Source organism: Entelurus aequoreus, linkage group LG08 (assembly GCF_033978785.1).
Source record: "Entelurus aequoreus isolate RoL-2023_Sb linkage group LG08, RoL_Eaeq_v1.1, whole genome shotgun sequence".
In the NCBI taxonomy this organism is placed as follows: Eukaryota; Metazoa; Chordata; class Actinopteri; order Syngnathiformes; family Syngnathidae; genus Entelurus; species Entelurus aequoreus.
The window spans coordinates 29,493,291-29,518,290 of NC_084738.1; the positions used below are offsets into that span (position 1 = coordinate 29,493,291).

At 41.2% G+C, this 25,000-nt stretch overlaps 1 protein-coding gene across 1 annotated transcript in view; it reads right to left on the minus strand.

Moving 5' to 3' along the window:
- shisa9a (shisa family member 9a) overlaps positions 1-25,000 on the minus strand; it is a 149,257-nt gene that overhangs the window by 16,340 nt on the left and 107,917 nt on the right. Inside the window, exon 3 of the mRNA XM_062056218.1 lies at positions 2,787-3,008. Coding sequence (XP_061912202.1) covers positions 2,787-3,008 — 222 coding nt within the window. The remainder of the gene's footprint in view (positions 1-2,786; positions 3,009-25,000) is intronic.

The window sequence follows — 25,000 nt, forward strand, 5'->3', positions numbered from 1 at the left end:
TGTATGTATATATATATACTATATATGTATATGTACATATATACATATATATGTATATGTATGTATATACATACAGTATATATGTATGTATATATGGAGGTAGATATGTATATAAAAATATATTATTTATTATTATTATTATTATTATTATTATTATTTTATTAATTGTTTTAAATTTAACATTAAAGCGGTCCTATTAGGCAAAATTAACTTTTCTTACCTGTACCTGTTTTTGTGTATTTGGAATCTGCATAAGTCCCCGAAAATATGAACTTAAACCATGGAAGCATGGCGCAGATATTTATAAACAGTTTTCCCTTCTCCAAAAAATGCTCTAAATGACTAAATTTGAGACTTTAGTGGTTTACCTGAAGAGCTTTGCACGACTCTGCCATTTTTATTCAGTTTTAGTCCAAAGTCGCAGTCAATGAGTTGTTTCTTTTTCTCTATGTTCTCTTATTGTGGGACACTGTTGCCTTTACTAATAAAAAGTAGAGTACAGTTATGACTTACATGGGTCAGTGGACTCCATATGGAAGTGCTAAAAACTACAACATGGCTGACGGGGTGGAGACAGTCGAAACCAAAACGGTGCATTCTGAAGAGACAGTCAGAAAGTGGTGCTGAAGATACTCTGTAAATCATAATCACCATTACATGTTATGTGAACCACAATAAAGTGTTTTAATTATAGAAACATCTGATTCCTTTAAATAAACTAACAGTACTAAATACAATCTGCTAGAAAAGTGTCCCTACCTGATTGTAAGGAGGCACTTTAGCCAATGCACATCAGTCACAGTGATGGATGTCAAATTATCCAACATCATGGGATTTTCCATACAGTCTCACAAAAACCCTGAGAAAGAGGGTGCTTTAGCCAAGTCCTCACTTTAATGTATTGTCGAGATTGGAATCGTGCCTCTCTTTGATATTGACTTTAAGAAAGACTCATTTTGAGAGCCTGACATTTATCTATATCATTGATAGCTTAGGGAGTTCAGCTTTTTTCTAATCAAACACTGTTGAAGCCATGCCAATATAGTGTATTACACGGCATGATTGTCGATTATTAGACTGCAAATATACTCAACCATTTCAGACATGGCCAAGAGTGATCTTGTTCATGAAACGTAACGGCGGCCTAAAAACTAAATAATCCAATTATTACACAATTATTGTGTGTACAGTCGTGATCAAAAGTTTACATACACTTGTAAAGAACATAATGACTTGACTGTCTTGAGTTTCCAATAATTTCTACAACTCTTATTTTTTTGTGAGAGTGATTGGAGCACATACTTGTTGGTCACAAAAAACATTCCTGAAGTTTGGTTCTTTTGTGAATTTATTATGGGTCTACTGAAAATGTGACCAAATCTGCTGGGCAAAAGTTTACTAACAGCATTATTAATATTTGGTTACATGTCATTGGTTGCAATTTTTGTTTCATCTGACATCACATGGAGAAAAATAAGGCCTTCAGGAGGAACGTTCTGTGGTCAGAAGAAATACAAATTGAGCTGTTTGGACACAATACCCAGCAATATGTTTGGAGGAGAAAAGGTAAGGCCTTTAATCGCCGTAACACCATTCCTACCATCAAGCATGGTGGTGGTAGTATTATGCTCTGTTCCTGTTTTGCTGCCAATGGAACTGGTGATTTATAGAGAGTAAATGGAACAATGAAAAAGGAGGATTACCTCCAATTTGTTAAGGACAACCTAAAATCATCAGCCCGGAGGTTGGGTCTTGGGCTCAGTTGGGTGTTCCAACAGGACCCCAAACACACGTCAAAAGTGGTAAAAGAATGGCTAAATCAGGCTAGAATTAAGCTTTTAGAAAGGCCTTCCCAAAGTCCTGACTTAAACGTGTGGACAATGCTAAAGAAACAAGTCCATGTCAGAAAACCAACAAATTTAGCTGAACTGCACCAATTTTGTCAAGAGGAGTGGTCAAGAATTCAACCAGCAGCTTGCCAGAAGCTTGTGGATGGCAAGGGACATGTAACCAAATATTAACATTGCAGCAGATTTGGTCACATTTTCAGTAGACCCATAATAAATTCATAAAAGAACCAAACTTCATGAAGGTTTTTTGTAAAAAAAAAACAAGTATGTGCTCCAATCCCTCTATCACAAAAAAAATAAGAGTTGTAGAAATGATTGGAGACTCAATACAGCCATGACATTATGTTCTTTACAAGTGTATGTAAACTTTTGATCGCGGCTGTATATATTACTTGCTTTGCAGGCAGAAATGCATTAATAAATAATCAGTGCATTTTATTTCCCTTATCTGGGTCTGGCGGATATTTGTATAAGCATTGTAGTATAAAAGAGTTGGGATATCGGGCCACCTCAGCCAATAGCGTACAAGCTGGCCAAACACCATTCAAATCGGCTAAATTGGTATACGGGCGCACTGAGTGTGTGAGGCCGTTGCACAGCTTGATAAACAGCCACTTTGTGTTTTACAGCGTGTCAGCTTTGGTACCACGATCAATAACATCTGTCAAATCTGTGTACAAATCTGCTACATCGCCTTCACGTTGTTCCTTCCCCTGACCAGCAAGTCGCATATTTAAATCTAGATTGAAGCAATTTTATAAGACAAGCAATTTGTGGCAAAAACGCAACATCTGTTGTGTGTTTTATGAAGAGTAATTGCCAACCATGCGTGTGACAAGACAGTAATGCCCTCTCACACAACAGCTGGCATAACCATAAGACTACACCAACAATGCTGCCCAATCTCTAAACTGTATTAGGATGTTTGACACCTACCCACTGCCTTCAGGGAGGCGTACTTGTTGAAATCCTTGTTTTGATGTTGCTGCTGCTGCTGTTGTTGTTGTTGTTGTTGCTGCTGCTGTTGATGTTGTTGTTGTTGTTGTTGTTGATGTTGTTGATGTTCATACACATGAGCCAGCTGACCGAGAGCAGGATACGGGTGCTGTTGGATCATGTTTGACGCCGATCCTAGGTTGTTGTTCATCTGACCGCCCTCTGTGGACAAGAACACAAGAGTAAGCATCAGGTAGGAGGTACGTTTCAGCAAGCAAGAACATGAAAAGTTATTGTGTGGATATTCATAAAAATACATGCAGTTATATGCTTACATGGGACAGAAGAGGCATTTGCCAGCACAACAGCGGTCGGAAACAGGTCTCGCTCTATTGTAACAACTCGGGGTGTGAATCTTTGCGCACCTAACGATTTGATCCGATTCCTGGGGTGACGATTCAATTCAGAATCGATTCTTCATTCAACGTGATTCTCGCAATGGGTTATTTGGTATAATAATTATAACAAAACGTTTTCCAAAACGGGTTAATGGTTGGAAAAGCTACTTCTGGTTGCATGGAAATGGTATGAAATATTTTTTTAAATATATTCTTATAAAAATAATAATAATAATGATAATATTTTTTTTAGATCGATTTTTGAAAATTATAAATCGATTTAGGATTGGGATAAATAAGAATTGCAATTCTGGTTGCATGGAGACGGCCTAAAAAATATATTTTTAAAAATTAATTCTTATAAAAATTTAGTTTTTTAAAATAAATATATATACAGTATATATTATTTATTTATTTAAATTACTACTTTATTTCTTTATTTATGTATTATCATAAGTATATTTTAAAAAAATACGAATAAATTTAGAATTAAAAATTATTTTTAAAAATTAATTATTATAAAAATATAGTTGTTTTTTTTATAAATACATATATATATATATATATATATATATATATATATATATATATATATATATATTTTTTTTTAAATTGTATTACTACTTTCTTTATTTATTTATGTATTATCATATATTAAAAAAAAATGAATTGCATAAGAAATACATTTTTTTAAATGTATTCTTATAAAAAAAAACCATTATATATAAACTGTCGTTTGCACCAGAATAAAGCGAGCCATTGTTGTCTGGGAATGGGGGAAAATACTTGCACCATCTTGCACCATCCTGTCAGATGACTGCTAAGTCTGTATGCTTAAACTGCTCAAATAAGAGGCAAAACGCCTGGTATAATAATCTGAAAAGTTGCAATTGATTCAATGCAGTGAACATTTTATGAAATACAAGAGAATGATTTTAAGATGTTGTTGATGCATTGTAAATTATGTAAAAATAAGTGTTTGTTTTGATCATAATCCTGACCAACAAATTTGGCAAAAATCACAGAATCATTCAATTGTCTCATAGCAAAATTGGTAGTTTGCCCTCCTCTAGCAGAGAGTAATGTAAATGTTAATTATTTAAATCCTATTTTTAGAGTAACCACAAACAGAAACTTGATCTTCTCCCCCATCGGCTGATGAATTCACACAGTCCAGAATATTTTTTGCAAATTTTGTAGTCTTGAATCCTGAAAAACTGCTTTGTGACAAAGTACATCTTTAATACTAGGCAATGCTTTACAGCATGAACTCCAGGCATGCCCAAAGCTCAAGCTTTCTTAGCCCGCAGTGTATTGTCAAAATAAAATGCACCAACAACAGTAAAAAAGAGAGGTAAAAAAAAAAGACTTAATGAGAAAAAATTTAAATGTTGATACTAATAACTGAATATGTTTTCACACCGACAACACAAAGTTGACACAAAGTATGTATGTATGTGACCAAAATGATCTAAGATATCTTTATTACTGCGGTATTGTTGAACGTGTTCAAAATGTACCTGTTTAGACAATCAGCACGCTAGCTTCTTCTCGTTGAAAATGAGCAGTATCAGCGTGTTTAAAGTTTAAAGAAGTGCTGTAATCAATCACAGTTTTACAATAAATAACATTTGAAACGGTCATGCCAAGAGTCTGCAATTTTACTGGTAATCAGTACATCCCTATTGCCTTTAGATAGGTCTCTTTTTAGCTCTTTTAAATACAAAATAAATATGTATCACAATGGCCCCTTCATGCTTTGACTTTTGGACACCATAGATGTAATCCCACATAGCATGCTAATATACCTCTCACAGCTTAAGATCAGAAGAAGATAATGGGTTCTTCTGAGCATTCTAACTCGTCATGGTGCTAACATGGCATTAGCCCATAAAAGAATAGGACTAGATAAAATAAACATACAATATTTCAGGACCAAGTTCTAATGTCACCATTTATTACTGTTAGTTGTTTTCCCCCTTTTTCATTGTATAATTCAGCCTTCAGGTGATTCATTAGCTCACCAGTTCAGTGGCCTAGTGGTTAAAGTGCCCGCCCTGAGACTGGGAGGTTGTGAGTTCAAACCCCGGCTGAGTCATACCAAAAACTACAAAAAAATAAGACAATTGCCTTCCTGCTTGGCACTTAGCATCAAGGGTTGGAATCGGGGGTTAAATCACCAAATGATTCCCGAGCGCGGCCACCACTGCTGCTCACTGCTCCCCTCACCTCCCAGGGGTCAAATGCAGAGGATCATTTCACCACACAGTTTGAAATGTGGACTCGTCAGATCACAGGACACTTTTACACTTTGCATCAGTCCCTCTTAGATGAGCTCGGGCCCAGCAAAGCTGGCGGCGTTTCTGGGTGTTGTTGATGAATGGCTTTCGCTTTGCATAGTAGAGTTTTAACTTGCTCTTACAGATGTAGCGACCAACTGTAGTCACTGACAGTGGTTTTCCGAAGTGTTCCTGAACCCATGTGGTGATATCGTTTACACACTGATGTCGCTTTTTGATGCAGTGCCGCCTGAGGGATCGAAGGTCCGTAATATCATAGCTGGGTGTGTGTGTGACAATCATTGGGACTTTGACTTTAACTTCTACCTTACCACAGCATATAAAACCATTTTTCTGTGCCGCTTACCTGCAATAACTGAGTAAACTTCACATTTTGCAGCAATAAGGTTTCCTGTTGCGATTGTTTGCTGTACTCCACCTCATTTTCAAAGGTAGCTTTTCCCCCAACCAGGCTCATAATTGATCCGCCTTCCTCCACACTTAAGTTACGCCAGTGGTCCCCAACCTTTTTGTAGCTGCGGACCGGTCAACGCTTGAAATTTTGTCCCACGGACCGGGGGTGGGGGGGGGGGGGGGGGGGGTGGGGGGGTATGGATTTTTTAAAATACAATCATGTGTGCTTACGGACTGTATCCCTGCAGACTGAATGGATCTATATTTATGTAGGAACCAGAAATATTAATAACAGAAAGAAACAACCCTTTTGTGCAAATGTGTGAATGTGTGTAAATGGGGGAGGGAGGTTTTTTTGGGTTGGTGCACTAATTGTAAGTGTATCTTGTGTTTTTTATGTTGATTTAATACAAACACATTTTTTAAATTTTTTAATTTAATTTAATTTTTAATTTCTTGTGCGGCCCGGTACCAATCGATCCACTGACCGGTACCGGGCCGCGGCCCAGTGGTTGGGGACCACTGAGTCACGCAACACAGTAGTGTAAAAAAGCAAAGCGTCCTCTCGATGATGCCAAAACCAGTTGGTAAGATAACACACTGAGCAAAGTTACAGACATTCACATTTGAGAGAGGCGGGGATGGACAATCTTGCAAAGCACAGCCAAATGTCACCATAAACGTGGGAATGTTTCACTTCGGCTTTGTTCTGCTGTCTGAAAGCCTGAGTGATAATTGTAAAGTCCTGTGAACGGCTGGTGAAAGTAGCCTTGCACAGTACATTGTGTTAAAAGCAATCTGACAGCACCACTTGATAATAATAAAGGAGCAATATAAAGATGCGTACAAGGAAAAACGGAGAATTCATAAAACATAAAAATGAAATTGTACTTGTAATATTGTCAAACTTAGGTGACAGAAGTGTTTCTACAACCCATCAATATTGATTGTCTCCTCTATATGATCAAGACAAAGCATTGTTGAGGCATGACAGGAGACCCTTAAACCTGCCTAAAAGATATCGGTGAGGTTACTTCCATCCATTCTCTACCGCTTGTCCGTTATGTGATTAAATTTAAGCTAATGTTATCCAACATTCCCCCATATGGGCTCAGCTTAAAGGGACACTATCCTGCTCATTTCAGTGAAATGCCATTGGATTCCATTTAGGCATTACAGGAAATTCATTTGAATAAAATACTCCATAAAGTTGTGCATGTAGTACAAAACCCAAAACCAGTGAAGTTGGCACGTTGTGTAATTCGTAAATAAAAACAGAACACAGTGATTTGCAAATCTTTTTCAACTTATATTCAATTGAATACACTGCAAAGACAAGATATTTATTGTTCAAACTGAGAAACATTTTTTTTGTGTGCAAATAATAATTCATTTAGAATTTAATGGCAGCAACACATTGCAAAAAAGTTGGCACAGGGGCATTTTTACCACTGTGTTACATGGCCTTTCCTTTTAACAACACTCAGTAAACATTTGGGAACTGGGGGACCAATTTTCTAAGCCTTTCAGGGGAAATTATTTCCCATTCTTGCTTGATGTACAGCTTAAGTTGTTCAACAGTCCGGGGTCTATGTTGTGGTATTTTAGGCTTTATATTGCGCCACACATTTTCAATGGGAGACAGGTCTGGACTACAGGCAGGCCAGTCTAGTACCCGCACTCTTTTACTATGAAGCCACGTTGATGTAACACGTGCAGAATGTGGCTTGGCATTGTCTTGATGAAATAACGTTGCTTGGATGGCAACATATGTATACAAAACCTGTATGTACCTTTCAGCATTAATGGTGCCTTCATAGATGTGTAAGTTACCCATGCCTTGGGCACTAATACACCCCCATACCATCACAGATGCTGGCTTTTGAACTTTGCGCATATAACAATCCGGATGGTTCTTTTCCGAGGACACGACATCCACAGTTTCCAAAAACAATTTGAAATGTGGACTCGTCAGACCACAGAACACTTTTCCACTTTGCATCAGTCCATCTTAGATGAGCTCGGGCCCCGCGAAGCCGGCGGCGTTTCTGGGTGTTGTTGATAAATGGCTTTCGCTTTGCATAGTAGAGTTTTAACTTGCTCTTACAGATGTAGCGACCAACTGTAGTTACTGACAGTAGGTTTCTGAAGTGTTCCTGAGCCCATGTGGTGACATCCTTTACACACTGATGTCACTTTTTGATTGCAGTACCGCCTGAGGGATCGAAGGTCCGTAATATCATAGGTTACGTGCAGTGATTTCTCCAGATTCTCTGAAATTTTTGGTGATATTACGGACCGTAGATGTTGAAATCCCTAAATTCTTTGCAATAGCTCATTGAGAAATATTGTTCTTTAACTGTTGGACAATTTGCTCACGCATTTGTTCACAAAGTGGTGACCCTCGCCCCATCCTTGTTTGTGAATGACTGAGCATTTCATGGAAGCATTCTTTATACCCAATCATGGCACCCACCTGTTCCCAATTAGTCTGTTCACCTGTGGATGTTCCAAATAAGTGTTTGATGAGCATTCCTCAACTTTCTCAGTCTTTTTTGCCACTTGTGCCAGCTTTTTTGAAACATGTTGCAGGCATCAAATTCCAAATGAGCTGATATTTGCAAAAAATAACAAAGTTTTCCAGTTCAAACATTAAGTATCTTGTCTTTGCAGTGTATTCTATTGAATATATCAATCAATCAATCAATCAATGTTTATTTATATAGCCCTAGTCTCAAAGGGCTGTACAAGCCACAACGACATCCTCGGTACAGAGCCCACATATAGGTTGAAAAGGATTTGCAAATCATTGCATTCCGTTTTTATTTACGATTTACACAAAGTGCCAACTTCACTGGTTTTGGGATTTGTAGATCTGAATTATTCTCCTCGGCCAACATGCTAGGATTCCCTGTTGCGATTGATCAGGGTTCGGGGGTCGTCCCAAGCCTTGATGCCTCATAGAAATGCCCACCTAAGATAGTTACGGTCTAATGGTTATCCACAAACAGAAAGGAGGAATTGGACATTGGAACACTTTGAATGAAATTTGGGGGAATCCGGTGTTGAACAGCTGTCCGTGAAGGGGCGAGAGCATACAAGCAGTGATCAAAGTGAAGTGTGAAGTGAACTATATTTATGTAGTGCTTTTTCTCTAGTGACTCAAAGCGCTTTACATTGTGAAACCCTATATCTAAGTTACATTTAAACAACTGTGGATGTCACTGGGAGCAGGTGGGTAAAGTGTCTTGCCCAAGGACACAATGGCAGTGACTAAGATGGCGGAAGCGGGAATCAAACCTGGAACCCTCAAGTTGCTGGCACGGTCACTTTACCAACCGAGCTATACCGCCCCGGTGATCAGGTCTTTAGCTTCCCAGCAAACAATACACAAATCTTCTAATTGCTGCTTTACCCGGATTATGACAATTCTTACAACAAAAACACTTTATGGCTGCCATTTCTAGGAAAAAAAACAAACCGCCGTACTAAATAACGGTCCCTGGCGAATTGTCATACTTGGGGTCTAATTACTAAGAGCTCAAAAACACGCGCTATATAGCTTGTGCAAAGTACAAAATTGTGAGTGTTGTTAGTGGGTGTACTGCGGTTGATCTACAACAGGGCTACCCAACTGGCGGCCCGCGGGCCACATCTGTACCGCCAAAGTTTTTCATTTGGCCCACCGAACTTAATGAAACCATTCAAACTAGGGTTGATCATGTATGCAGTACAAGGCTTATGTGTCACAGTGAAGCAGCAGACGGGTGAGTAGAAGAAGACTATTCATTCATCCCTGAAAAACCATTTCAATAAATTGCAAACATTTAACTTTTAACAACGACTGGAGAACAAAGTATGAATGTTCTGCCGCAAGCAAGTGCTCAAGTCATTGTTTTCTGGTGGACCTTTAATCAGAATCAGAATCAGAAATACTTTATTAATCCCTGAGGGGAATCAGCACAATCCCATTCAAGATCAGACAAACATTACAGGGAGATAGAACAGGATCGCTGACGGGTCTGCCAACTTCCGGCGCCCCTTACAAAAAAGGTGAGATACAGGTAAACAATGGGGGCGGGGGGTTGAGAAAAAAAATCGAATAATGGGCCCCTGGAGAGGGGGACCAGACTGAGGCCAAGCGAAAAAACAACTCATGGCCATAGCACACATCCCTCTTACATGTGTGTAAGAGGGAAACATCAAACATCAAAGAACACAAAGGACATTAAATACCTTAAAAGAGCAGAGCTGATGCAACCAGCCACTTCTACATAGAGCTATGAAAAAAAGTAAAATAAACATATGCACTGTGGTGGCCTCTGCAGTGTTCCACGCCATTGTCTGCCGGGGTGGAGGGAGCATGGCCAGAGACAGGAGCAGACCCAACAAAGCAACCAAGAGAGCCGACTCCACTCTCGGCCGCCTACCAACTCTCGGCCAGTGTCCAGTCCGCATGGATGAGCGAGGATACATCTAAGGAGACCAAGGTGTCCGATACCTGCTCATTCAGCCAAGACACTGTGAAGCTTGTCCGTACCGGCACTCAGTGCTAGCTAGCTCCGCAGCCCTGTCTCTTCATCCGCACCTCCTCCAGTCTCTCCAAACGGAATCTGGCATGGCAGAGACCCAGCAGCTGGTCTCCATGGCCGAAAGGCTCCCGGGAGGCATATCCAGAAGTCCACAAAAAAGCACCGCAGAAGTCACGAAAATGCCACCCCTTGTCACAGTCCCAAAGGGTCCCGAACCAAAAGGCAAAAAAATAAAATATATATATATTTATATATATATATATATATATATATATATATATATATATATATATATATATATATATATATATATATATATATATATACATAATATATATATTAGGGGTGTGGGAAAAAATCGATTCGAATCGCGATTCTCACGTTGTGCGATTCAGAATCGATTCTCATTTTAAAAAAATCGATTTATTCATTATTTTTTTAATTTTATTTTATTTTTTTTAATTAATCAATCCAACAAAACAATACACATCAATACCATAACAATGTAGTCCAATCCCAAAACCAAACCCGACCCAGCAACACTCAGAACTGCAATAAACAGAGCAATTGAGAGGAGACACAAACACGACACAGAACAAACCAAAAGTAGTGAAACAAAAATGAATATTATCAACAACAGTATCAATATTAGTTACAATTCCAACATAGCAGTCATTAAAAATCCCTCATTGACATTATCATTAGACATTTATAAAAAATGAACAATAGTGTCACAGTGGCTTACACTTGCATTGCATCTCATAAGCTTGACAACACACTGTGTCCAATATTTTCACAAAGATAAAATAAGTCATATTTTTGGTTCATTTAATAGTTAAAACAAATGTACATTATTGCAATCAGTTGATAAAACATTGTCCTTTACAATTATAAAAGCTTTTTATAAAAATCTACTACTCTGCTTGCATGTCAGCAGACTGGGGTCGATCCTGCTGAAATCCTATGTATTGAATGAATAGAGAATAATTTTGAAAATATATATATGTATGTGTATATATATATATATATATATATATATATATATATATATATATATATATATATATATATATATATATATATATATATATATATATATATATATGTATGTATGTACAGTATGTATGTATGTATGTATGTATGTGTGTGTGTGTGTGTGTGTGTATATATATATATATATGTATGTGTATATACGTGTATAATAACACATGAAAACAAGAGGGAAACACAAAAGGATGACACAAGAGCACAGAGCTCCTGACAACAGCAGCCACTACAGCGGCGCCATCTTGGTAAAAAAACAGCGACAGACAAGCAGCGTGTAAGCTTCATCACGAAACTTGGTCAAACATTTGTAAGTAAATATTGTGCATGAAGATATTTAGTTTGTTTTGTATTGAATTTGCTGACTTTGTGATGTCTTTTGTAGTCGTGGTCGTGTTGTTTTTTGTCTGGGAGTAACAATCAAACCTTGTTTAATATATGTAGTGCTAAATTTGACCAGCTGAGGGCAGCACCGATAATTGTGATAAGTCACACACAATGTTTGGTGTGTGAATGTTGTGTAATTTCTATATGTGTAAACATGTGTAGTTTATGTTAACATATTAACACTAAACCCATTTTATTTAAGTAAATTGTAAAATACACAAAGGACATTATTCATGTAAAATACACAATGGATGTTATGCTTTTTTATTTTATCTTTGTTTTCAGTCTTGCAAACCTAAATGCAGAAAGAATTGTAAAGAAACAAAAGTAAGGAAGGAAATAATTCAAAAGAAGGAACGGTTAACTAGCTGCACACGCTGGAAGCGAGGAGAGAGGGCAGAATAATGAATTTATTGACAGTGCTGTGTGAAAGTCGATGTGTTTACTTTGTAATTGAGTAAACACAATCTCAAAGAAATATAACCTGCGGAGGCACTTTCAGACGAAACATCCACATTTCGATGCCTGGCCCCTGAGCCTTTGGGTTCTTGACACTGCGACCCTCTTCATTATGTAGTTGAATAGCCCTGATCTACAAAGACTGCGACTGAGACAACTGATAACGAATGCAAAAGTGGCACAGACTGCCCTATTTAAATGAGGTTTTTGTGTGTACTATACCGGCTGTCACCAATGAGAGACTCATTTCTCTCCACAATCATTACATCACACGGTCTAATAGTACAACCTGTGCTTTTTTTACTGTGGAATATGCAGCATACAAATATAGTATAAACCCTTTTTTCTGGGCTATATAGTAGCGAAGCTGCACGCCAAAGATGCTCTCTGAAAGACGCCGGTGTTGTGATGGTGAGTCTGAAATGATTGATCCAGACGCAATAATATGCATATTGAAAAGTTCTTCATATAGGATACATTACAAATATACAGATAATATTTTGCCAATAAAAACATGTTCTGTTGTTCTAGGATGCAGAAACAGTAGACATAGCAGCATGTTAAAATGTACTTAATGACAAAATCATGGAAAGAGTGCAGCGGGGAAATGCACAGGAAGCTCAGAGACAGCTATTATTGGGTACTAATTGGGTACACAGAACAGGATTGGCATTTAAAACGTCCTGATTGGCAACCAGGAACAGATGTGTCCTGATTGCCAATCATGAACAGGTAAGGAAGATGCAACTTATGGTGAAAAACAGGAACTAGGAATAACAAAATAAGAGTTTCAATGCAGTTGAGCTCATAGGACTAGATAGTACAATCCCTCAGATTAATCAGCACTTAAGTGGGGGATGGGGGGTTAGGGGCAAAAGCTTCCCTGTGGTCTTCAGGTAGGCACCCTCCTTCATTGGTGTTTCGTTGATAGGCCCACGAGGCTCAACGGCGACATCTGGCATCCCAGGTGTGCCCCCCTCTGCTTTTACCCCTAGATGTCATTTAGCAGCCCAGTTTGGGTCCTTTCTCTTGAACCATATCCATCTGCTACTTCGTTCAGCAGCATCCGACAGCGATTTGACAGCTCGCCGGAAGGCCTGACCTCTCAATCCCATTCCTTTCAGGAGCTTGGTTGTGGACGTAGCAACGAAGCCTCCGCACCTGACTTCAACTGGAAGCACTCGGGCACGCCAGCCGCGCTGCTCTGCCTCGGCTGCTATGTCCGCATACCTTAGTTGTTTGTGCTCATATGCTTCACCAACTGCTGCTTCCCATGGTACAGTTAGTTCAACAATGAACACAGTCTTCTGGGAGGTGGACCACGAGACCAGGTCCAGCCTGAAACTGGTTGTAATGATTTCAGGCGGGAAGATGAGTTTCTGATCCAAGTCAAACTGGATTTTCCAGTCCCGGGAAGAGTCCAGAAGGGTTGCCTCCACTCTTGCAGATAGTTTTGGTGGGAGTTGTCCTGCTCTTACAAACTGAGTGGTGATTGAGTGACTGGGGATTGGGGGAGGGAGGGCCTTGTTGTTATTTCTCCTTTCCTCCAGGGTGATCGCCAGTTGTCTTAAGACCTGGTTGTGCCTCCAGGTGTAGCGGCTTTGAAACAAACTGATTTTGCAGCCGGTGAGGATGTGACTGAGTGTTGCAGGGGTTTGACAGAGTGCACAAGAAGGATCTTCTCCAAACCATTGGTTAAAGTTCTTGGGTGTGGGAAGAACATCGTAGGTGGCTCTGATGATGAAGCTGATTTGGCTCCCTTCCATTTCCCAAAGATCCTTCCATGTGAGCTTACGATGATCCAGGTTTTCCCAGCTAGTCCAGTGTCCCTGTTTGGACTGTGCCACTGCTATTGCACATCTGTCTGCCTTCTCATGTTGTCGAACCTGATCAACCACCAGCTTTCTCCTCTGGGCTGATGTTGCCTTGTGCCATGTGGGTCGACTAGCCCCAAGTCCAAACCCAACTTTTCCGTGCTGCACTTGTCCCACTATGTCTTCATGCCTGAGAGCAGATTTGGCTTGTTGCACGGCCTCAGATGGGATCCATTTACTCCCGTTTGCCAGTCTGGGAGCAACCGCTCGGATCACCTCATCTTGAGACTCAGTCAGTGTCATGCTCAGCCTCACCTTGGTGCATTTAAACTCCTCTGTGAGGCTAGAGATGGGCAGTTCCAGGGCACTATGACCATATAGGCCAATGTTACTGAGGCACTGTGGAAGGCCAAGCCACTTCTTGATGTATGCACTGACTGTTCTCTCCAGCTTCTCGACTTTGGACATGGGGATCTTGTAGACTGTTAGTGGCCACATCAAACGGGGGAACAATCCAAACTGTAGGCACCACAGTTTCAACTTGCCAGGAAGTAAGGTCTTGTCAATGCGGACAAGGCCTTTGATGGTTTCTTCCCTCAGCTGATTGCTCTGGTCTGAGTCTTTGAGACTTGCGTTGTACAATCGCCTTAGACTCTTGACTGGCAGCTCTGACACCAACGGAATGGAAGTATCCTCGATGTAGAACCTCTGGTCCGGGAATTTCCCCTTGAAGATAGATATGCTCCAGGACTTGCTGGGTTTAAACTTCATCCGTTCCCATGTAATGTTGGCATGAAGCTTTCCCAACAGATGTTTAGTGCATGCAACGGTTGAGGTCAAGGTGGTCATGTCGTCCATGTAGACACGGATGGGAGGTAGACGCTGTCCCCTTCTCAGACGTTCTCCACCCACAACCAATGTTCCCTCTAATTTTTTATGTGTGTGAGCAAACGCACAAACTCCCTGAGCATTCAGTGGAGCACATGTGAGCGAAATCAGACGTGCACACTGTGGCCACACCAGCGTCACACCTGTCCCAAACCTGACATCATAACAATTTAAATGTTTTATTAAAATAATTTTCTGATATAAGTGATTTTGCCCCCTTACAATGACAATAACAAAAAAAACATGTTTTTCATGACCTATGTGCTAGTATTGTATGTCTGGCTGTGGGTCCTGCCTTTAAAATAAATGTTACCCCTTTCAGAGATTACATTTAGTTCCTGTAACTTTCTGTCTGTAAAATACATCTTTTTATTAGCATTTATGAAATCTAGTGACAATATTTCATGAATAATATCCTTAGATTAACATTCTTAATAAATGGCAGTAAAAGAAGCACACATCTGATTGTGGAGTCAGAGTGTTACAACCTGGCATTTACACATTGTGTGGCGTTGGGGTTGTCCGACTTTTTTTGTGGCCATAAACGCAGCACTGGCTAAGTGCCATGAGTGCGTGTGTTGGTGCAGGTGAGCGAGCGAGCGGCTTCTGTTGATATGACGGATGACAACGTTGGTTTAAGCCTGGTCTGTATGGCAGAAAATTACCAGTTCTTGTTTTTGGTGTGGTTACAAACAGTTTTGCTCAATAAAGTGATTGATGGAATTCCTGTCCATAAAGTGTCTCGACAGACGATAATTGAACTGTGTTGACAAAGATTTTTTTATTCATTGGGGCCACTTTTGTTGTCACCTGTCACTCACAGAGTTGCGTTGCAAAATCATACAGAATAAATTGTAATGTGTTTATTTTGTTTAAAGTTCAGATGGGATTTTTGATTTCCTGCGCGGCATTAATTTGCAGTGCGCTGAGGACGCGTGAGCGGTGCGCAATTGCGCAGGCGCACACCTCAGAGGGAACGTTGCCCACAACCCATTTGGAAGCTCAAATTATCACTTCCATTGCCATGGTGAAGGCTAGAGGGGAGATGGTACATCCATCCATTATTCTCACTTCCAGAGATGTCCATGATGTTGTGTATTCTGTTGTTTTGACACAGAATTGCAGATCACGGAAGTAGCTTTTCACCAGGTTTGTGATGGTATTTGGGATGTGGAAGAAGTTGAAGGCTGTCCAGATGAGAGAATGAGGAACGGATCCAAAAGCATTGGCTAGGTCTAGGAATAAAACGTGCAGGTCTCTTCCTTCCCTCTTCGCAGATTGGATTTGGTGCCATATCATGCTTGTATGCTCCAAGCAGCCTGAGAAACCAGGTATTCCAGCTTTCTGCAGGGATGTATCAATCAAGCTGTTTTGCTTCAGGTACATTGTCATCCTTTTAGCAACGATGCTAAAGAAGACCTTCCCTTCAACGTTTACCAGGTTGATCTGAGGCATCTTTTTCCTTTGGGATTAATACTCCCCCAGCTCTGCGCCACACTTTTGGGATGGTTTGCTTTGTCCACATAACCTTCATCTGCCTCCACAGAAAGCGTAAGACATTTGGGGAAATTTTCGTACAGCTGATATGGAACTCCATTTGGTCCTGGAGCTGAAGCTGCCCTTGATTTCCTCACTGCTTCCTCAGCCTCGCTCCACCTTGGGGGACTGTCTTCCAGCTTGTGTTCTGGTTGAGGTATTGGTGGCATGTCTGATGGTATCTCTCTCTGTTCGAATCTTTGACTGTCTGTGTGAGTGGTTTTCAGGTGGTCTTCCAGTTCCCTCTTTGGCACCTTAAGTGACCCACTCTTTTCCTTTGTGAAAAGGCCTTTCTCAAATCTGAAAGGGTCCTTGTCGAAGGATGTTCTCGCCCTTTCCTTCCTCTTGCGTCGAGTCCTGAGGTTTTCAGCTCTCCGCAATCTTCCCAGGTCAAAGCCCACTCTTTCCTCCAGTGAGGCTCTCTTCCATTCCTTCCTCAAAACCCTTCTCTCTTTGACCAGTCGCTCGATTTCCTTTTGCCTTTTGGACTTTGGAGGGGTTGTTGATGGCATGTCCTTTTTTCCCTGTCACGTGTGTTCCGAATCTTTCTGCTCCATAGGAGTAGATCAGATCTCCCATCTTCTCCAGTTTCTTCTCCACCGTTCCTTAAATTCCGTCCAGGATCTTGATCAGGTCTGCATCGATTATTCCCCACTCTTTCTTGCTGCTGGACTTTGGCCACTTCACATGAGGTCTGTGGCCTTGCATGTTCTTCTCCAAAGCAGGTTGCAAGTGGCTTGGTTCCACAATCTCTGATGTAGTGCTTGAATTACTTTCAGCCTCTGGGGTATTGATGCTCGGTGGACTGTGGGTTAAATCCTGCCGCTGAGCTTCACTCGCCTGACTTGACCTTTCTCTCAAAAGATAGAGATCAATGCAAGGTCCTGGCTTCGTTTTCTTCAAGCACTTCATCCGCCCTTGATGTATTTTAAGGCCTCTGATGGATGTTATTTTGGAAATAATAGTGGAAACAGAAAAAGAACGATAGTACAAACCTGACATGTGGGATAATGACATACAAAATTTTAAAAAAATACAAGCAGACACGTACACAAATCAACTGAATTAATTTCAATAAGTCCCTTAGGTCACCCAGCACCTATAAAATGATATTGCTGAATAGAAAAGATGTCTAATATGTTTTTATTTCTGATATAAAACATTTTCTTGACACGTATGCCAATGGAGGAATCTCTTTACATTGTATGTGTTTGCAGCGCGGCCATCTATTTCCATACAGCCTGGATTATGACAATTTTTAGAACAAAAACACTTTATGGCTGCCATTTCCAGGAAAAAAAAACTCTGTAGTAAATAACGGTCCCTGGCAAATTGTCATACTTAGGGTCTAATTACTAAGAGCTCAGAAACACGTGCTAAATAGCGTGTGGAAAGTATAAACCTACTATCTAAACGTGGTAAATATAAACCGAAACAGCGGCCACAGAACAGTTTCAGTCTTGATAAATCACATTGAGAGTGCTAAACGCTAATATTTGCATCTCCTCTTTCCAGTATTGTGGGCATTCTGATAATCAGCATATATTTTGCATTCTCATAAAAATAGACACGCTAAATGGATTGTGCTCCTATTTTGCTCATTGAAAAGATGCAATTGTCTATTGTAACTTAGTAGATCAGCTTTATGGGTGCTATAAGGTTTGCACATACATGCAAACTTCCCAAGGTTTTGAGGCAAGGAATTCAAAAGACCTCACAGAAATCTCTTCGATGTTCTCACACCAGCCCGGTCACAAGATTTAGGAGTGGCGGGGAAATGGAAGCAGGGATAAGTTAAAAGTATACAGACCTCCTGATCCACATCAAGTAGTATACATTTACACAAATCTGAAAAGTTGAAAATGTAGGATAGGAAAATGTGCTAAGGAATGGGACAAATGAGGACACCGCACATCCTTTTTGTAAGCATTTGATTGCATTTTTCATACGTTGCCTTTCACTGGGGTCAAGCAACTGCTGTAGTTTGTTTTTTTGATAGAAAAGGCCAAAATGGACAACGAGGGGGGCCAACCAATTTTCCTTGCACATACTGTAATGGATTTTATCTAGTTGAAGAGCACCATACTAAAATTCAATATCCTATCAAAGCACGAGTACACCTCCTTGCACAGCTTTATTTCCAGGCACTGTGCCATCAACTGATTTGAATCCGTGAACATAAATGGGAATGGCAGCACGGAATTGCAAAGCCTTTCAAAACTCAATTATAAAGAAATGGGACTGATACTAAATTGTCCATGAATATGGAAATGTTGTGTGAATAAGTTTGAATAGTCACAGACAAAGAAATTGAACTGGTGTTTTTTTTTTTTACTAGGGCACATGTGAAAACTGATTATATATATATATATATATATATATATATATATATATATATATATATATATATATATATATATATATATATATATATATATATGTATATGTATATATAATGTATGTATATATATCATGTATGTATGTATGTATGTATGTGTGTATATACAGTATATACATATGTAACCTTAATGAGTTGAATATAAACACTTGGTTACAACTTTTAGGGCCTGATTTACTAAACAGCGTGTGCAATCTATAAAATTGCATGTACTGGTAGTGGGCATGTTGCGTGCAGTTTACTAAGACTGCGTGTGTAATTGAAAAGTGGTGCAGATCTCCTTATTTGAATGAGGATGTTGTGTATATTATACGGGGCATCACCACAGAAACACTCATTTACTGCACCTTCATTTTATCATGCTCCTACCTGTGGCGTTTTGGTGTTTTCAAACAAACATGAAACATCTACCACTTTTTATGGACATTTTTGAAGCAGTTCTGCAGTGAATCTAGATTGACACCAGTTTTCTTTTTCTTTTTTTTTTACTGCCGAAGGTGCGCTCATTAGAGAGAGGCTGCACTTACTCCGCTCAAAACGCAAAACAATGCTTACCTAAAGAAGTTTTTTTTATATTATATTTATTTTATTAATATATATTCTATGTAAAAAAAAAAAAAAAGACTCAAAACGCACCATTTGTAATTGTTTTAATTAGCCCCTTAAAAGCTCTCGCAGCTATAACATTATAAAAGGATGTTGCTGAAGTCAGAAAAAATAATCTCTATATTGTCTAATTTGTATTTTTTTTTCCCGATTGCCCAAAAATGTTGACACAACCACATAGGATGGGGAATTCTCGTCTGTCCACCGTCTGCCTGTGCAGCATGAGCACTGATCCTGCAACGGTGTGTGCAACTATTAGTTGGAACGTCCTTCTAACACATGCTAAATAAAACACAACATAGTGCTGGTGAAACGATAATGAGTGTTGATAAATCACATTGTGCGTGCTAAATAATATATTTGCATCTTCTCCACCCAGTACTGTGAGCGTGTTGATGATCAGCATATATTCTGCATAATAATCAAGACAGAAAGGCACAATGAATTGCACGCCTTATTCTGCTCACCGAATAGACACAATCCACCCTGCACAAGTTTAGTAGATCGACTTTGCGTGTGCTATCAGGCTTGCTAGTGTTTTAGAACACGGATACCTTCAGTAAATCAAGCCCTTGGTGTCTTTATTGGGGTTTAGGATTGGACAGAACTTAACCACTTTTTAGGACCTATATTATCACACAAATGTGAGTAGATCTTTCACATTTCAGTGGTTAAAGTCGTCTGTGTACAGCTTGTAGGGTTATAAACGGTATATGACAGAAACAATATATATTTGGCCCATATATATATATATATATATATATATATATATATATATATATATATATATATATATATATATATATATATATATATATATATATGTATATATATATATATATGTTTGCAAATACATAAAAGATGCTATTTTAATCCATTTCTAATGGATAAAGCTTTGGCCTGGACAAGAGGTCATCAGGTGGTCCCCAACGTTCACCGAGTGTTTCGACCCTTAACCACAACACTCTCCGGTTGGTGGGTCAGCAGTTATTGGCCAGATCACTGCCCCTCTCATCCAGGCTTCCAACTATTGTCCTCTCTTTTATGCCAGAGCCAACAGGAGGCTCTCTCTGCCGCTTCTCCCAGCCTACGAACGTCTGTTTTCCTCAAGTGACCTCTCAATCCGACCTTTGTTATCAGATTCCACACAGATTGAGCAGGGAATCCTCGACATTCAACTTCCACTGTCATCAGTCATGCTGTCCACCCCTTGTCCCGGCAGTCCTGGACAAGTTGTTGGTACTTTGTTTTCTTCATCTCTGCCGCTTCCTCACCTCCCTCCTCTGGGGACCACATAACTATGTCTGGTCTCAGAGTGGTGGACAGTACCGCCTCTGGGAAGAGGAGCTTCCTCCCCAGGTCGACCTCCATTTCCAAACCCTGGGCCAACTGTAGGAGGTTTTGCTTGGCTTGGCCTTTGACAACTGGTCTATGACCCTCTTTCACGAAGGTGATGGTGCTCAGCAGTGGCATATATATATATATATATATATATATATATATATATATATATATATATATATATATATATATATATATATATATACATAAATATACATACATATACATACACATATATATATATATATATATATATATATATATATATATATATATATATATATATATATATATATGTATGTATATGTATGTATATTTATGTATATATATATATATATATATATATATATATATATATATATATATATATATATATATATATATATATATATATATATATATATATATATATATATCATCATCGGCATCGCAGTCTCGGAAGACCATTGATTTCCTGTGCCTCGGAGTCAGGTCTTGTCGCAGCGTCTCCTGTGGCTGTGTAGGCCAATTCGTGAGAGACATTCCCGGCCACAGATGTCACATATCCAGACCGGTCCCATAGATGTTGCCGGTGTCGCAGAGCCCTGTTTCTTTCTCTTTGCCCTCTTAGCCTCATGGTGTTGGGCCAGGGTGGTTTCTGACTTGAGCAGCCCGCTGCGGAGTGCCTGCTGCCACTGAAGGCGGTCCTGGGCTGCATCTTCCCAGCTGTCGGGTCTGATGTCCAAAGACTTGAGGTCTTGTTTGCAGACGTCCTTGTAACGCAGCTGGGAACGGCCAATCTGCCTCTTGCCAGTTGTGAGTTCAGCATAGAGGATGTCCTTTGGGATTCGCCCATCGTCCATCCGCCGGACATGGCCCAGCCAGCAGAGACGTCGCTTCCTCAGTAGGGAGCACATGCTGGGAAGCTGTGCTCTTTCCAGGACTGATTGGTTTGTGATCCTGTCCCTCCAGGTGATGCCCAGTAAACGCCTAAGGCAGCGAAGATGGAAGATGTTTAGCCGCCGCTCTTGGTGGGAGTATAGGGTCCAGGTTTCACTACCGTACAGTAGACTGCTGGTGACACAGGCTCTGTACACCTGTACTTTAGTGTGGATAGTGAGCTTGCTGTTTTCCCATACTCTCGCTGTAAGCTTCCCAAAAGTTGAGTCAGCTTTTCCGATGCGGCCACTGAGTTCGGCATCGAGTGACAGGTTGTCGGTGATGGTGGAACCGAGGTAGGTGAAGGTGTTTACGACTTCCAGGGTGTAGTTGTTGATGGTGATAGAGGGGGGTGGTTCAGTTCCCTGTCCCATCGTCTTGGTTTTTCTCAGACTGATGGTCAGGCTTAAGTCCTGACAGGCTTTGGTTAACTGGTTCATTAGGGTCTGCAGGTGCTCTTGGGAGTGTGCTTCCACTGCTGCGTCGTCAGCAAACAGCATGTCCTGGATGACGAGTGGCCTGACCTTTGTTTTGGCTTTCAGACGGGCATGGTTGAACAGTTTACCGTCTGTCCTTGTGTGAAGGTAGACTCCTTCAGTTGCTGTACCAAATGCTTGGCGCAGGAGGAGGGAAAAGAAGATCCCAAACAGGGTGGGCGCCAGCACGCATCCCTGCTTGATACCACAGCAGATTTTGAAGGGGTCTGATGTGGACCCATCGAACTGGATGGTGCCATACATGTCGGTGTGGAAGGACTGGAGGATGCAAAGGAGTTTGGGGGGACAGCCTATTCGTTCAACCAGCTGAAAGAGGCCACTCCTGCTCACAAGGTCGAAAGCTTTCGTAAGGTCAATAAATGCCATGTAGAGTGGTTTTCTCTGCTCTCTACACTTCTTCTGCAGCTGTCTCAGAGAGAAAATCATGTCAGTAGTAGACCTTACTGCTCTGAACCCTGCCTGAGATTCTGGGTATATTTTCTCAGCGAGAACTTGGAGTCTATTCAGTGCAACTCTGGCAAAGAGTTTGCCGGTAGTGCTGAGTAGAGAGATACCACGGTAGTTGTTACAATCACTCCTGTCTCCCTTATTCTTGTACAGGGTTATGATGGTAGCATCCCTCATGTCCTGTGGGACAGCACCTTCACTCCAGCACAGACAGAGGAGCTTGTGAAGTTGGTCGAGGAGAGCAGGCTTTCCACACTTGAGGATTTCAGCTGCGATTCCATCACTGCCAGGTGATTTACCGCATGCTAGGCTGTCAATCGCTTTGCTTAGGTCCTCAGTTGTTGGTTCCATGTCCAGTTCTTCCATTACAGGTTGACACTCAACATGGCGGAGGGCTGCATCGGAGACAGTGTTGTCGCTGGCGTAGAGTTTGGAGTAGTGTTCTACCCAGCGGTCGAGTTGTTTAGAGCGGTCAGTGATGATTTCTCCCAGTGCCGATTTCAGCGGAGCAGTTGTGTGGTGTAATGGTCCAAGCGGCTTTTTGATGCCGTCGTACATGCCTTTGATGTTACCGGAGTCAGCGGCTGATTGGATGTTGCTGCAAAGCTGTAGCCAGTAGCTGTTAGCACAGCGACGGGAGGCATTCTGCAGTTTCTTCCTTGATGCCCTGAGAGCATGTAGGGTATTGTCACTCGACGTGCATTTGTAGTTGGTAAGGGCGATACGCTTTTCTTCCAGTATCGGTGCCAGAACAGATGCGTTGGCTTCGAACCAGTCATTGGACCTTCGCAATCTTTTGCCAAAAACCGTTAGGGCCGTGGTGTGGATGGTGTCTCGTAAGCCTTCCCAGTACTGCTGGGCAGAGCTGCACTGGGGTAGTTGGTGGAGGGATTCCTCTAAGACACGATTGAAGGAAGCAGTTTTAGTTGGATCGGCTGCTTTGCTGCAATCCACACGGGGGGGGGGGGGGGGGGGGGGGTCCTTTAGGTTTGGCTCTGTAGATACATTTTGTCTGCAGTTTGACTTTACAGCAGACGAGGGAGTGATCGGTGTCACAGTCTGCACTGTGAAAGGTACGGGTTTGGAGGACACTTCTGAGGTCAGAGCGCCATGTTATGATCAGGTCCAACTGGTGCCAGTGGCCAGATCTTGGGTGTCTCCAGGAGACTTTGTGGCGGGGTTTGGACTGAAAGTATGAGTTAGTGATGCAGAGATTTTGAAATGTGCAGAACTCAAGGAGAAGCTGCCCATTCTCGTTCATTCTACCAATGCCATGGTAACCCAAGCAAGATGGCCAGGAGTTATGATCTGAGCCAACTCTTGCGTTAAAGTCACCAAGCAAGTAGAGCTGATCTTGTTTGGGGATGTTTCTCACAGTTGCCTCAAGCTCATCAGAGAATTTGTCCTTTATTTCGTGGGAGGAGCTAAGTGTTGGTGCATACACACTCACCAGGTGGACAGGTCCCATGGTGGTGTTAAGGCAGAGGGTTAAATTTCTCTCTGATCCACCTGTAGGTAGTACTATTGCTCCTAGTAGAGTGTTCTTGATTGCAAAGCCAACTCCGTATTCTCTGGTTTCACCCGGAGGCTTTCCCTGCCAGAAGAAGGTGTAATCTCTTTCTCTCAGTGAGCCTGATGAGAGGAGTCGGGTTTCCTGAAGGGTAGAGATGTCTATTCGTCGCTTCAGGAGTTCGTTGTTAATGACTGCAGTCTTGCGGGCGTTGCTTATATCGAGCAGGTTGTCACTTAGTCCGGGGGTCATGGTTCTAACGTTCCAGCATCCCAGACGTAGTGCTGGAGTCTTTGTTTTATTTGTTTTGCTTGGTGCAAGGTTTACAGCCCACTTGTCAGGAAAAGTCCCTTAGCTTCATGCACCCAATGAAGCAGGCAGGCTGTGGCGGAACAGCACCTAATTGGTTGGGGGCTGCCTAGCTTGAGGCGGGCGGTAGCTGTCCAGTAAGATGAAACATCTCTCCCACCGACGGAGGTAGCCCCTGGCGCCCATCCCTACGCCAAACGAGAAAGGGCTTATAACCGGTAACTGCTGATCTCCCGTGTTGTGCCTTCACTGCACAGTGAAGCTGGAGTTTCCTCTCCAGGGCACAAGAGGCCTGGGCAAGGTGTATGGAGATCCTGTGTTGCCCAAGCAACAGGACCCCCCTCTGTGCCTTGCTGGCGTTGTCCAAAGGAATGGAAAACCAATACATTTGGCGTCAGTTCGGCTGCAGGAGATGCCAGAACAGTGCTTCACACACT